At 45.0% G+C, this 14,869-nt stretch overlaps 2 protein-coding genes across 3 annotated transcripts in view; one reads left to right on the plus strand and one right to left on the minus strand.

Annotated features, from left to right (window-relative positions):
* The window catches only part of KAT14 (lysine acetyltransferase 14), a 38,234-nt gene extending 33,488 nt beyond the window's left edge, over window positions 1-4,746 (plus strand). Inside the window, exon 15 of the transcript XR_005452300.1 lies at window positions 4,691-4,746. The gene's annotated coding sequence lies outside the window, so the exon portion shown is untranslated. The remainder of the gene's footprint in view (window positions 1-4,690) is intronic.
* DZANK1 (double zinc ribbon and ankyrin repeat domains 1) overlaps window positions 1,937-14,869 on the minus strand; it is a 64,312-nt gene continuing 51,379 nt past the window's right edge. For both annotated transcript variants that reach the window (XM_038751413.1, XM_038751414.1), the window contains exons 15-21: window positions 13,081-13,155; window positions 12,369-12,465; window positions 11,836-11,933; window positions 8,361-8,441; window positions 4,384-4,511; window positions 2,788-2,856; window positions 1,937-2,271 (exon numbers count right to left, since the gene is read on the minus strand). In XM_038751413.1, coding sequence (XP_038607341.1) covers window positions 2,106-2,271; window positions 2,788-2,856; window positions 4,384-4,511; window positions 8,361-8,441; window positions 11,836-11,933; window positions 12,369-12,465; window positions 13,081-13,155 — 714 coding nt within the window. In that variant the 3' untranslated portion in view covers window positions 1,937-2,105. The remainder of the gene's footprint in view (window positions 2,272-2,787; window positions 2,857-4,383; window positions 4,512-8,360; window positions 8,442-11,835; window positions 11,934-12,368; window positions 12,466-13,080; window positions 13,156-14,869) is intronic.

A 14,869-nucleotide genomic window follows, 5' to 3' on the forward strand; every position in this document is an offset into this window, starting at 1 on the left:
TAAGATCCAATTTATCATGCAAATACGGTACTGGTTTTAGCAGGTTTTTTCGCTTGGGCAACACTAAGTGGTTTTGTGAGACAGCAGCAGCAGGGCTACCTCCTCGGTGCCTGACGGTTTGTTTCGCAGGAAACAGAACATGGGAGTTTCATGCTATCGCTCAACAGCATGATTGCCTAACAGTCATTAGGCCTGGTCTTCTGTGTCTTGTTGCAAAGAGGGGAAAAAAAGACAAGGAGTTAAAAACCTTGTAGTAGGAGCCAGGTCACGGCATTTATCTAATAAAAATATAAAAATAGCCGGTGGGAGCCAGGAAAAAAATTCCATGGGACCTGTTCCAGGATCTCGAATACTCCCACTGGGGGCATGAGAGCCATGGTGCAAAAGCAGATTGTTTGTTTTAATGATTTTTGCTAAGTGCTTACCAAGTGCCAGGCACCGTACAAGCGCTGGGGTAGATACAGGATAATCGTGTCGGTCATAGTCCCTGTCCCAGATAGGGCTCACAGTCTTATTCCCCATTTTACAGATGAGGTCACTGAGGCACAGAGACATCATCATCATCATTCATCGTATTTATTGAGCGCTTACTGTGTGCAGAGCACTGTACTAAGCGCTTGGGAAGTACAAGTTGGCAACATATAGAGACAGTCCCTACCCAACAGTGGGCTCACAGTCTAAAAGACAAAGTGACTTGCCCAAGGTCACCCAGCAGACAAGTGGCAAAGTCAGGAGTAAAACCCATGACCTACTGACCCCAAGACTCATGCTTTAGCCACTCACTATGCCATGCTGTTTCTATCACTCTGCCCTCCCTTCTGCACGGCAACATTACTTCTCCTTCCGCTAAGCCCACTGCCCCCAGTAGTGATGCCAAACCTTTAACCCCCACCCTCGGAGCCTCCAGTGCCCGATGAGCTGACCAATACTTTGAAAGATTATAAATCACTAGAATTGAGCTCCCCAAATTGCCCCCGTCACCTCACTAACTTCTTTCTGGCCCCACTGAGACACTCATCCTCAGCATTCTTCCAACAGGAGGTAACACGCTTGCTTTCAAAATGTTCCCCCTCCGACTCAATTCCTTCTCACCTCCTAAAAACAATTGCACCTACTCCTCTTCCCTTCTTGACTGCCACCTTCAACCCCTCATCCTCTGATGGCTCCTTCTCCTCCACCTTCAAACATATCCAAGCCTCTTCTAACCTTCTCTAACAACCCACTTATTGCACACTTGCTCTTAATAGCTGATTTTCCCCATTAGGCTATAAACTCCTTATGGGCAGGGACTGTGAGCCCGCTGGTGGGTAGGGACCGTCTTTATATGTTGCCACCTTGTACTTCCCAAGCGCTTAGTACAGTGCTCTGCACACAGTAAACGCTCAATAAATACGATTGATTGAATGAATGAATGTCTTTTTCTCTACTACAGTGCTTTGCACACAGTTGGAGCCCAGTGAGTACTGCTGCTACTGCTGATGGAGCAGTCCACACATGGCAGTTCTTGGTCACCGGTTTCTCAACTGTGGCCTCATGAAGTGGGAAGGTGGAGTGGGAGAGTGTTATGATGTGTGTCTGTGTCATCAATCGTATTTATTGAGCGCTTACTATGTGCAGAGCACTGTACTAAGCGCTTGGGAAGTACAAATTGGCAACATATAGAGACAGTCCGTACCCAACAGTGGGCTCACAGTCTCCTCACTGATGTGCACCCTCAGAGCTAACTGTTGCCGTTCCTACAGAGATCAAGTTGCTCAGAGAGAAGCTGGGGGCCTCAGCTGAGATTAGTGTGAGACCTATGCTCTCCAACCAACACCGAGCACCCCCCTAAAAGGCTCAGGCCCTGGGACAGTGGCAATGGCAGAACCAGTGTAGCCCACCAAAATCTCCCTCCAGAAGGGTAAGGAAGCAGACCCAAAACACCTCAAGGTTTCCCTTACATTTCCTAAGGTTTAATTTTGTTCTTAAACTACCTATCCTCACCCAAGTCAAATCTCTCCCTCTAAACTTAAAGGGGAATTCACAGAATCATTGCCACGGAGCTAGCTGGTTGCGTTAAGAAAAGGCCTACAGAAATTTTTAGAGTGAAAATGTTTAGAGTGAGGTCAAAAGTCATCCAGTTTACTGTTCTTACGTTGGGTGCGTTGGCTCAGCATTCCCTGGCCAAGTCTAACAGCAAAGAGTGAAATGATTTGGTCATTCCCAGTCTTCAGAGCCAAGTCATAGGCTGACATCCCTTTCTCGTTCTTCTTTTTGATGCTTGCATTACACCTGTGGGTGAAATGCAAGGAAGTTGAATTATGACAGGGTAAGGGATTTCACCCAATACACGAATAATTTGCTCTGCCATGACAATGGATCTACTCTGGTTATTCTGACGTGGGAGTGACTTGCAACTGGAGGCTGTAACTCTTCCAGCTTCCAAACCAGACTAAACTTAAACTTCACTTTCTCTGTGTTTGTCAACATCCCAGGTTCAAGAACTCTCAAATGAGCAAAATTTTCTTTGGGGTTTTGAACTTCATTACTCGCTTAAAAAACGACAAGAATGGACTTGGGATAGGGAAGACCTGGGGGGGCGGATGATGAGGAGAGGAAAGGGGAGCAGTCAATCAGTCATTTTTTAAGTGCTTCCTGGGTGCAGAGCCCTGTACTAAGCGCTTGGGAGAGTACCACATGAAAGAGTTGGTACATACGGTCCCTGCCCACGATGAGCTTACAGACACCCTTGTTAGAGCCCTTTGTTTGTCTTTTCCGTTTGATAAGCCGTAGGCCCAATGGACTCACCCCAATAAGACTTCTATGCACTTCACTGCCTCTAACAGAGTCGCTTCATGAAGAGCTGTATTTCTGAGGCTGTGGGGAGAAAAAAAAATGTTCATTTAGTTCATTTCTGACTAAAAGCCTAGATGGGGAGTCTATTTGGTACTTCATAATGCAGTGGCCCAGGAGACACGTCTAGCTGACTCATCCAGCAAGCCAATCACGCCCCAGACAATGCTGGTTATACAAAACATCTCCTGGGAATGTGTCCCCAAAATCACTTAATACCTGGATTCCCTGGCTCTCCTTTCTCTTCACTTTCCTTCTGGGAATTGATACTGTGGGGGAAGCCGGCGGGGCAGCAGGCAGTACAATTTTGGCCAATACCAAGCTTTTCAGCCAACAGACTTCTCATGGGGCTCAGGATTTTCAAAAATCCTCTTTCTCATTCTTTGAGAGCCCAACTCTGCATATCAGCTTAGGTGTAAAGGAGAAAGCTAAAAATGTAAACAGCGCCACACACCCTGGTGCTCTTTCAATCAATCAATCGTATTTATTGAGCGCTTACTATGTGCAGAGCACTGTACTAAGCGCTTGGGAAGTACAAATTGGCAACATATAGAGACAGTCCCTACCCAACAGTGGGCTCACAGTCTAAAGTCTTTCAGGCCTTTGATGTGCTCTACCATCACTATAACAGTGGGAGAGAAATGATGGATTGGAAAAGGGAAACACCTTACCCGCAGTAGATGCTTAAAAAATTCTATTATTGCTCCTAATGGGCTTTAAAAGCTTATTACTCCAGAGAGGAAAAAAATGGTCTGGATTAAATCTGATTATACCTGGACTAGTTCTTGGATTATATCACAAAGGGGCCGAGCGGCCACACCCAAGCCGGATCATCATCATCTACGGTCATCCATTCAGTCATATTTATTGAGCACTTACTGTGTGCAGAGCACTGTACTGTACACTGTCCCAACCCACACTGCTCAGACAACTAAACTGCACTGTAAAGTGGCCTCCAAACTGCCAGGACAGTTAAACGTTAAGATCCGGAGAACAAAGACATCTGCTAGGAACTCTTCAGCAATAGCCCTGTTGGAACAGAAAAATCCAACTACAATTCCCAGTAGAAGCAACGAATGGGCATTTCTCAGTGCTGGTCTACTGAGGCAGCTGTCAAGACACTGCTGTGCCCAGGGCTAGTCACCAAGATTGGGTTGATGCAAATGGCACAAAGATTAAAGTCTACTTGAAACAAAATAACTGCAACAGCAACATCATGTAGCTCCCAGAACTTAGACAGATGTGAGGCTTTCAGACACCTGTGTTGTGTTGTGCGAATCGGGAACATGCCCGACACGCGATCTGAGGCTGTGCAGGCCACTGGGAAACTAAGACTTTTCACATTATAAGGCCCTGTACATGCCACCCACCCCGACCCCATCATTCCTGAAGAGAACGGGTGGCTCCAACCTCACCCCAGAGGGAATAAAAATAATAATGATGGCATTTGTTAAGCGCTTACTATGTGCAGAGCACTGTTCTAAGCGCTGAGGAATGTAGAAGGAGAGAATGCAGGGCAACCGTTAAAGCTGTTGAGCTTCTTTCACTTACGGTCCTGACAGCTGGTCAATATCAGCCCCCTTCTGCACGAGAATTGGGATTGCTTCATGGTGCATGTTTAAAACAGCTACAGTTAGTACTGGTCGATCCTCATTGTTCTTGCAGTTGGGATCAGCTCCCTGAGATACAGAGAAATCGATCAAACAACCAACAGAATTTGAGTGCAGAGCACTATACTAAGCACCTGGGAGGGTACAATGTAATAGAGTTGGTAGACACATTCCCTTCCCACAATGACTGAGTAAAGGAGGATCCTGTCAAACAACACTATTATCTATGTCACTCTGTTTCCTTATAGAACAAGTGGCACCCGGAGATAAATGTCCAAACTAATGAAAATGATTAGTCCCTGGATTACTGGAAAGGGAATTCAACAACTTGGATCCAGCTTATAAAGGGACACAAATATCTAGGAAACTACATAATACTTCTGCAAAGATGCCAAAGACTAAAGGCAGCTTCTGGCCCAGGAGAGTTAAGGGATGATACCTGAAAAGGTAGTGATTTTACTGCCCAGCTTCCTATAGGAAATTCAAGTTTCCTGCTGTGAACAGCTGTGTTCTGTTAAATGTAAGTGTTCATTCTAGCGACAGTCAATAAGCACATGTGCCCCGCTCACCCGTTCAACTTGTTCAAGCTCAGGTGGAACTTTCCTATATTTACACTGAAAATTGGCAGCAGTTGGCTTTTAAAATTAGAGTTCTTATCTAGTTATCTGGGCTTTGTCACAAGAGTTTGCAGTCTGGTACTCTTCAATAAAAGCTCATGAAGCAAGTCTTTAGAAGTCATAAATTTCTCAGGACCCAGTATCTTGGAGAAGCAGCGTGGCTCAGTGGAAAGAGCATGGGCTTTGGAGTCAGGGGCCGTGGGTTCAAGTCCCAGCTCCGCCACTTGTCAGCTGTGTGACTTTGGGCAAGTCACTTTACTTCTCTGGGCCTCAGTTCCCTCATCTGTAAAATGGGGATGAAGACTGTGAGCCCCTCGTGGGACAACCTGATTACCTTGTATCTACCCCAGCGCTTAGAACAGTGCTTTGCACATAGTAAGCGCTTAACAAATACCAACATTATTATTATTACAGCTCTCCAAAAACCAGGAGCCACAGTGTTTTGCCCAGCCAAGGCCCCACTTGAGAAGCCACGTTTAAAACTAAATTCTCTGTGGGGATAATTTGGGGATGAGGCCCAGAAAAGCATGTGATGGGCTATATCAGATAGCAATCAATCAATCGTATTTATTGAGCGCTTACTGTGTGCAGAGCACTGGACTAAGCGCTTGGGAAGTCCAAGTTGGCAACATATACAGTCCCTACCCAACAGTGGGCTCACAGTCTAGAAGGGGGGGACAGAGAACAAACCAAACATATTAACAAAATAAAATAAATACATATGTACAAGTAAAATAAATAAGTAGCAGAGGTGTACCCCACAAACTACACAGGCCCAGCCATACTGGGCAAATTCCGAAGAAACCCAACGAAAACACAATGCGTCCAGTGGGTGCTAAACCCATGGAATTTATTATTAAAGGAACTGGGGGCAAGTCATCTGTTCGTAAACCCTTTGAGGGTAGGGATTGCATTTTCTAACTCAATTGCACTTTTCCAATCTCTTAATACAGCTGACTGATGGAAAGATTGATTGACTGAACCCTCTTAGTTCTTGTGGAACAGCAGTGTGGGGAAGAAATGGAAGAGTCTGTGTTGGGAAGAATGACAAGAAAAAAACATGTAGAAAGTACTGTATTAGAGCATCTGCGGCAGAGCTGGGGAAGCAGCAAGATGTAGTGAGTAGAACACGGGCCTGGACGTCAGAGGTCCTGGGTTCCAATCCCAGCTCCGCTACTTGTCTGTTGTGTGGCCTTGGGCAAGTCACTTCACTGGACCTCAGTTACCTAATCTGCAAAATGGGATTGAGACTGTGAGCCCCATGTGGGACAGGGACTCTGTCCAACCCGATTTGCTTGTATCAAGTCCCTGTTCGGGCTGCTGTTTACTTGAGGTAGCAGCTAGGCTCAGTGGAAAGAACCCGGGCTTTGGAGTCAGAGGTCATGGGTTCAAATCCCGGCTCTGCCCATTGTCAGCTGTGTGACTTTGGGTAAGTCACTTAACTTCTCTGTGCCTCAGTCGCCTCATCTGTAAAATGGGGATTAAGACTGTGAGCCCTCCGTGGGACAACCTGATCACCTTGTAACCTCTCCAACGCTTAGAACAGTGCTTTGCAGGGGAAGCAGCGTGGCTCAGGGGAAAGAGCCCGGGCTTTGGAGCTAGAGGTCATGGGTTCAAATCCCCGCTCCGCCACTGTCAGCGGTGTGACTTTGGGCAAGTCACTTCACTTCTCTGGGCCTCAGTTCCCTCATCTGTAAAATGGGGATGAAGACTGTGAGCCCCCCGTGGGACAGCCTGATCACCTTGTAAACTCCCCAGTGCTTAGAACAGTGTTTTGCACATAGTAAGCGCTTAGTACAGTGCTCTGCACATAGTAAGTGCTCAATAAATACGATTGATGATGATCCACCCCAGCGCTTAGTACAGTGCCTGGTACATAGTAAGCACTTAACAAATGCCACAATTATTATTATCATTATTATTATTAGAGTTGGTTTTCAAAGCTGTGGCTTCTGGAGAGAGAGATGCTTCCTTTAGGCCACATTACTGAATCTAATCTGATTGCAAATGAACTCATGAACTCCTTCTATTCTCCCCCTCCTTCCTTCTACCCATCTCTCTCTCTCTGAGAACCACAGTACATTTTTAGGGGGATGCCATAGAGATGCTAGCTAGGGCCTCCTGAACCATGTGGTTGGTTCAGAGTATGTGACCCCCCACAACTGGGCACTTGCACATAAACTGCTTCTCCTGACATTGCGGCACTCAGTGCTCCACCGGCATCATGCTATGAAAAGCACATTCCCAATTCCCTCCCAGGGATCTAGCCAAAACACACAGATGAGGGCAGGACAGAATAGAAGCCACTGCTTAAGGCCTGACTAATGGGATTCAATTAATCAATGGCATTTACTGGAGAAGCAGCATTGGCAGAATGGGTAGAGCCCAGGCCCGAGAGTCAGAAGGTCATGGTTTCTAATCCCGCCTCCGCCGCTTGTCTGCTGTGACCTTGGGCAAGCCACTTCACTTCTCTGGGCCTCCGTTCCCTCATCTGTAAAATGAGGATTAAGACTGGGAGCCCCACGTAGGGCAGGGACTGTGTCCAACCTGATTTGCTTGTATTCGCCCCAGTGCTTAGTACAGTGCCTGGCACATAATAATAACAATAATAATAATAATGGCATTTATTAAGCGCTTACTATGGGCCAAGCACTGTTCTAAGCACTGGGGAGGTTACAAGGTGATCAGGTTGTCCCACGGGGTGCTCACAGTCTCCATCCCCATTTTACAGATGAGGGAACTGAGGCCCAGAGAAGTGAAACGACTTGCCCAAAGTCACACAGCTGACGAGGTGGAGCCGGGATTTGAACCCATGACCTCTGACTCCAAAGCCCATTCTCTTTCCTCTGAGCCACGCTGCTTTCTCACATAGAAAGCACTTAACAAACACCATAATTATTATTTATTGAGCACTTATTTGCTGAACAGTGTACTAACTGCTCAGGAGAGTGTTCTGACACTTTCTTCCTCTCATACAGCAACGTTACAGTCTTTAAGTCTACAATCTAGAGTCTAGATTCAGCATCAAAATAGAGGATGGTCCCTGTAGATGGTCCCAACCTTTCCTCCTCTGTATCCATTTTGTTAAAATTAACTTTTTGACAGGTAGTTGAACAACAATTATTTTCCACTGACTCAGAAGTGATTTTATAAGAAACAGCTTTTCCCAAGAACACGAATTGTGTGGGGGTCTTACGAAACAGTTAGAAACATGTGAGAGCCTAATACACTGCCCAGAAGCAAGTGAGTATCGGCAATGCATCTAGCAAGTTCCCAGAAATCATGTTTTTGTTAAACTTACTTCATCGAGAAGTTCTTCGATGAGCGAAATGCTTCCTTTCCCTTCCAGGCTCACTTCTTTCAGGAGGCTTCTATTTTCAGGCTAAAGAAAATTTGGAAAACCCTCAATAACTGTATTTATTCCTTACGTGGAAGCACCCAATCCTGACACTATCTTCGCCCCGATCCAGTAGGTGTGCTCCCCCTAAACACTTGCATGGGTAAGAAGAAGAAAGCTTTAATCCTCTCAGATTCTGGCCGTGCTTAGCTTGGCCTGAGCGGAGCCTTAAATGTTGGCATCTGAGTCCAGTGTGGGTCCAAGCCGGGCCAGATTAAGTCAGAGGTGAGCTCGGGCCAAATTATAAGTGATCGGGGCTGCAATTCCGGGAGACATTACTGTTAGACTGCGGAAAGTCGTAATCCCAGGAGTCTGGAAGACAACTGTGTGTGTGTCAGCATGAAAATACAAAGCAGAGAGCAGTCTGGAAGTGCCTCAGGCCCCAAGGCATGGCTCTTTCCCAACTCAAGGGTCCCAGAGGAACACCCCATCTCGGTTCCACTTTGTGCGGATTTCCCCCCGATCCTTGTGGGCTTGGAACATGCAGGAGCCAAGGCTCCAGACTATATCCAGGACCACAGGAACAGGTGAGAGAATGCAGCTGCTGGGACACAGGCTGTCAATAGCAATACTACAAGCAGAGTATGTACAAGCCCAGTGAAGAGTGGAAAACTTGCCTCGGGAAATCACAGTCAGCAGGGTTGTCTTTAAGAAAAATGGGCACTGGTATATATAAATGGGACTTGCAAAAACCAGGAAGTAATCTTTCTGTTTTAATCTATGCTGACTCAAGACCTTAGAGTACCGTCTAGGCGACAAGAGAAAAATAATGATTAAAAGAATGGAAAATAGGTCTTAAGAAGAAAGGTTCAAGGAACTGAGGTGCCGTTTTGTTTGGAAAATTGTCAGCATCTCAAGGGTAGGGAGAAGTCTTTAAATTCTGAGATATGTTCCCAAACATTCAATACTTATCCACTCTCTTGCCCCACTACACCCCAGCTCATATTCTTTGCTCCTCTCAAGCCTACTTACTGACCGTGCCTCATTCTTCTCCCTTGCCTTTGACCTAGTTCTCACTCCCTCCCCCTTCCTCCTGTCTGGAAATCTTCAAATCTCACAACTCCCCTCCCTCTTCCAAGTTCTGAAATCACAGCTCTACCAGGCCTTCCCTGATTAATGTCTAATCTCTTCAGGTTATATCCTCATTAGCATTTCTGAGTCACCTAAGGGTTTGTGTCCATAATTCCATGCCTTAGCCTGTTACTTAAGCACTAACTCGCAAACACATCTCCTTTTCCTTCTTTCTCCTATCTGTAAATTATTTTAGTTTCTATCTTCACAGCTGGACTGCAGGCTTTTTGGGGACAGGGATCACATTTACTACTTCTATTGTGCTCTCTCAAGCGATTAATATGGTGCTCTGCTCAATAAAATGATGAAGTTGGGAGAAGGCTAATGGGTAAAAACTACTGCTTTCAAACATACGATGGGTAAAGAGGAGAATGCTGATACATGACTCTCCATATCCACAGAGATTTAAACAAAAATCCTGGCTCTGCCACTTGCCTGCTGTGTGACTTTGGGCAAGCCACTTAACTTCTCTGTGCTTCAGTTATCTTATCTGTAAAATGGGGACAAAATATCTGTTCTCCCTCCCCATAGACTGTAAGCCCCATGTGGGACAGCAACAGTGCTCGATCTGCTTATATTGTCTCTATTCCAGTGCTTATACAGTGCTTCGCACATAGTAAGCACTTAAATATCACAATTATTATGAAATGTAAATGGGTTTAAATTAAAGAAGGGATTTTGGTTGAACAGAGGAAATAATTTTCTTATTATCAAGGGATTTAGTAAGAATGTTAAGGATTCCCCTTCCTGAGACATTTAAGAAAAGAACATACAACTATCCACTTTGGATGGCCTAGTCATTCCCCTCTCTGGGGGCCAGGGACTGGACCAGATAATTCCTTTCAGATTTTTGAGCCCCCACAAAAGATAATTCCCACCTGTGTAGTCTTTAGCAGGGTCTACTACAGTGCTCTACACACAGTCAATCAATGGTATTGATTGAGTGCTTACTATGTGCAGAGCACTGCTCTAAGCACTTGGGAGAGTATAATACTACAGAATTAACAGAAACGTTCCCTGCCCATAATGAGTTTATTGTCTAGAGGGGTAAGCACTTAAGCACAGTAAACACTTAGTAAGTACTATCACTACTACTACTCAAAATTTCCCTTCACCCCCCTGATCTCTGACCCTATGATTCCAAAACAAAGTTCAAAGGCAAGTTAAATTTACATCAAACTCAGAGGAGGCCTAAATTCTGGGATAATGTGGGTATATCCAGAGTTGGCATGAAGGGAACAAGGAGGAGTAAAGAAAAAATTCAGGATGGCGTGACAGGTTTAGTTATAAATGTAAAGCTGGATAATAAGCCAGGGGATTGAGACACTTCCTCAAGCATGACACAATCATGAATCCCTTCATTCCTCGTTTCTGGGTCCTCCCACCCACCCACTGCCCTGATTGTGCTCCACTTTTCTAGGGTACATCCAGCACCTTTATCATCATGATCATCATGAGCAGTATTTATTGAGAGCCACCTTTGTGGAGAGCACTGGGGAAATCACAGAAGAAAAATAAGGGGCACACAATTTAATAAAAGACTGGCAGACAAACTGAGTTGGATAACACCACAAAATTCAAGAATAAAAAAACCTCAACAGCTGGAAAGTGGGGGACCAGAGGAAAGGAGATGTTTCACTCTCCCTTTTGTAGGCAGCAGAGAAAACCATAGAGGTTTTTGGCTCTCTCACCCACTGGTCCTGTTGTACTGGAGACCTCCAGGACCACTTCTTGTGATGTGGCTGCTCTGGAAGGGTGGCACTGCCATCAAAGCTGCCCAGGCCAGGCCTGTAGCAGCCCCACAGTCCCACTGCATCTGCACCCTAGGCAGCAGAAGCCCCCCTGCAGTGCTCTGTGGCAAAAGCTCTTTATCTCCATTTTCTCCTCGATTCCCCTGGCCCTTCACTTTCTTCTACCTTTCACTCTCTTCCACTTGTCACTCTTCCCCATCTCCCATTCTTTCTCTTGTTTGCCCTTCCCTTTATCCTCTTCCTTCCCTTCCTCCCACCATCCCCCCCTCCCCTCACCTTATAGTCTTTCTCCTATTCTCTCCATCCTCCTCCTCCTCTCTCTCTTCCCTGCCTCTTTTTAGTCCTTTCCTGTTCTGTCTTAATTAAAACTGTTTGAGAGTTTAATCTAGTGATTTACCCCAGTGCTTAACACATAATAAGCTCTTAAATACCATAATAATAATGAAAATAGTAAATGAACAGATATAATCTGCCTCGCACCACTACTCATTTGTTACATGCTTGCAGCTGAATCTCTTTAACCTTAAAAATTAACAGAGATAAAGAACTATACATACGGAAAGCTTTTCTTCTTTTGCTAAATGTTTTCTTATCTTCTTCTTGGTCCTCTTTTCTTTATTCTCGGTGCCCGAGGTACCCTGGCTCTTTTCACTCGCTAAATTTGACATAGAAGAATTAAGATTTAAAGAGAAATTCCCTGGTAAAAGTGCATTGGTCAGTACTACTCCGCCGCTCTTTTGCACTCAGGAAAGGGATAGAAAATTGCTCAGAGGAATGTGTGTGCCATCATCCTTAGAAAGTAGCAGCCCCACTACTCGATGCTATTCCTTGGAAACTGGGGACAGTTGGGGAACCACGGCCGAAAGGACCTGGGAGAAACTAGTCACAGGTTGGAGACAGAGGTGGCTTACAACCCTCACCAGCACCACTGAACTAAGTGGCTCCACCACACTTGCATTATTGGCCAGAAAAATGTAGACCTTTTTAAGAAGTTGTTCTCCTTCCAAAGTAACATGCTGTAAAAGATTTGGGCCCCTTCTCTGAATTCTCCAGGACTCAGTTCTACTGAAAAGCTTTAGGGAAAACTCACCCAAGCTGTCTTGGCTACTATACAATCCATTCCTGCCTTCAGTCACGTCACTTAAAAAATGACTGTTGGATTTTGTTGGCTTGCTGGTGAGGATATCCTGGCAAAAAAACAGAAACCAGTCATTTCAAAAAATAACCTTATAATGTCATAGCTTTCAGTTATGCTAAAATACATGAAGGACCAATCACAGAAAGACCCAGGGACAAAACAGGGAGAGGGGAGGCAGGTGTGGAATCCCACATCAGTCGATGAGGTCACGGCTTTTTGGGAACCCAGCTGCGGCAGGGCAAAGATAAGGAGGGAGGATACCACCACACGCTCTGAACTGAGCCCCAGCAGGCCCAATCCAGCACTAAGATACAGTGCCTGGAACATAGAAGCACTTAACAAGTATCATTTAAAAAGTTAATACATATAAATTTAAAAAATGCTCTACCAATTCTATAAAGGTGTTGTACCTGGCACTAATGAAAAGAAATAGCCTGAAGACATACAATCCTGGTGCTCAGGTCACCTATCCACAACTTGGTTTCTAGTTATGTGCTCGTGGGTACCTTACGTTATCTGCATGATTGGTCAATTTAACTCTTTTAGTGAAACCTGAAAATTAAACCTCTGCTGCAGGATTCAAAGAAGCAACAATCCAGCAGGAAGTGGCTCCGAAGTACCAAGAAGCAACTTTTCTTAATAACAGATTCTGGTTCCAACACACCTTGTTGGTGATCCGTATGTAATTCAACCTGATACTGACTTCAAAACCATCCTCTTGGACCACCGCGGAAAGAAGCTGTAAAGAAAAAGCAGGAATGGTTTTGAAACCCTTTTGTCTGAAGAGGGGTGTCCCATGCCTGACCTTGACCTCATCTGACAGAGGGGGATAGTCCAGGCGGCTACGTTAAACATTTGGTTCAAACACTGATGGCCCCTGTTGAGGAGGTGGTCAGGAATCACTTTGCTTGGTCTAAAAGCAGCTGGGAGGGTTTAGACTAGATTTAAGGACAAACTTTTTGGCTGAAGGGGTATAAGACACTGGAACAGGTTATCAGGGGGGCTTGGACAATCTCCTTCCTTTAAAGGTCTTTAACAGTTGTAATATAGATACCCTTAAAAAATTCAAGGACACTCCCTCCTAGAAGCTGACTGGCTGGACTAGATGACTTCCAGCCTTCCGATTCAAGGGTTTCAGAAGGTGCTATCAGGAAGGACAAGGTCACACATTCCAGATGCTGGTGGTGCCCTCCTGCCTGGTGGACCTCCAAAGGAATCTTGGGATCCTTTAACAATTCCAGAAAATTAGATGAAAATCATTACCGGTCCTTACTTGAAACCACGGCAAAGGCAAATGTTGGTCACTCTAGGAACTACATTTGGCAGCTCTGTCTATCTCACTTCTTGGGAAAGAGCTTCCCTAGTCAGCCAACTAGGAACAAGAGTTTTAACTGTTCATGATTATCACCTACTAGTCACTGCAGCCCACTATGCTTCCTCTTCACTGTCAAATCTCCTTTCTAGAGGTTTAATCACCAAAGATACTAGGGTGTATTTCTCTTTTAATCAAATTCCAAAACAAATGAACATAGCCAGCCTAAGACAGCAATTTCTATCCCTCCAAATGTTTGAAGACATTATTTGGAATCTCAAAAAATCTAGCGACAGTATTTATTGAGTGCTTATTGCCAGCGGAGCCCTGTCCTAAGCGTTTGGGAGAATCCAATAAAACAGAGTTTATAGACTCATTCCCTTCTTACAAAAAGCTTACAGTCTAGAGGGAGAGACAGACATTGATATAAATTACAGATATGAATAGAAGTGCTGTGGGACTGAAGGAGGGGTGAGCATCAAGTGCTTAATGGGTACAGATCTAAATGTATAGGCAATGCAGAAGAGAGAGAGATTAGGGGAAAAGAGGGATTAATTGGAGAAGGTGTCTTAGAGGAGATGTGATTTTAATAAGCCTTTGATGGGTGGGGAGAGTGGTGGACTCTTGTTTGTGGAGGGGAAGGGAGTTCCGGGCCACAGGGAGGGTGGTGAGCAAGGGGTTGGAGTGATATAGACGAGATCAAAGTACAGTGGTGGTTTTTCTGGTTTTATAGTTTTACAGGTACTGGCATAAACTACAAGGGTGTAGTCCTGTAGTTGGGTTGCCTCGGGGACATGCTTTAAAAAAGCTAAAAATTACTCGAAAATTATGTGCAAAATAATGATCAACAGAATACATTTAGAAAACATAAAGAAATGAAGTTGAAGACTAGAATGATCTCTATCTTTTTTTCAGATATGATGCTTTAGGGTAGGGCTTCCATGGGGCTGGAGGAAGTTGGGAAGGAAAGCAGGAAGTTAGGAAGGAAGGCAGACCAGAAGCAGGTATAGTTGGCAAAAACCAGAGATCAAAAGAGGCAGGTTTAGCCTTCTCACTTGCTCATGCTCTTTTCACTTCCATCTGTGCACGCTCTTTCTCTCTCTTTCTCACACACACACACACACACACACTCTTCCAAGTG

Source organism: Tachyglossus aculeatus, chromosome 9 (assembly GCF_015852505.1).
Source record: "Tachyglossus aculeatus isolate mTacAcu1 chromosome 9, mTacAcu1.pri, whole genome shotgun sequence".
Classification (NCBI taxonomy): domain Eukaryota; kingdom Metazoa; phylum Chordata; class Mammalia; order Monotremata; family Tachyglossidae; genus Tachyglossus; species Tachyglossus aculeatus.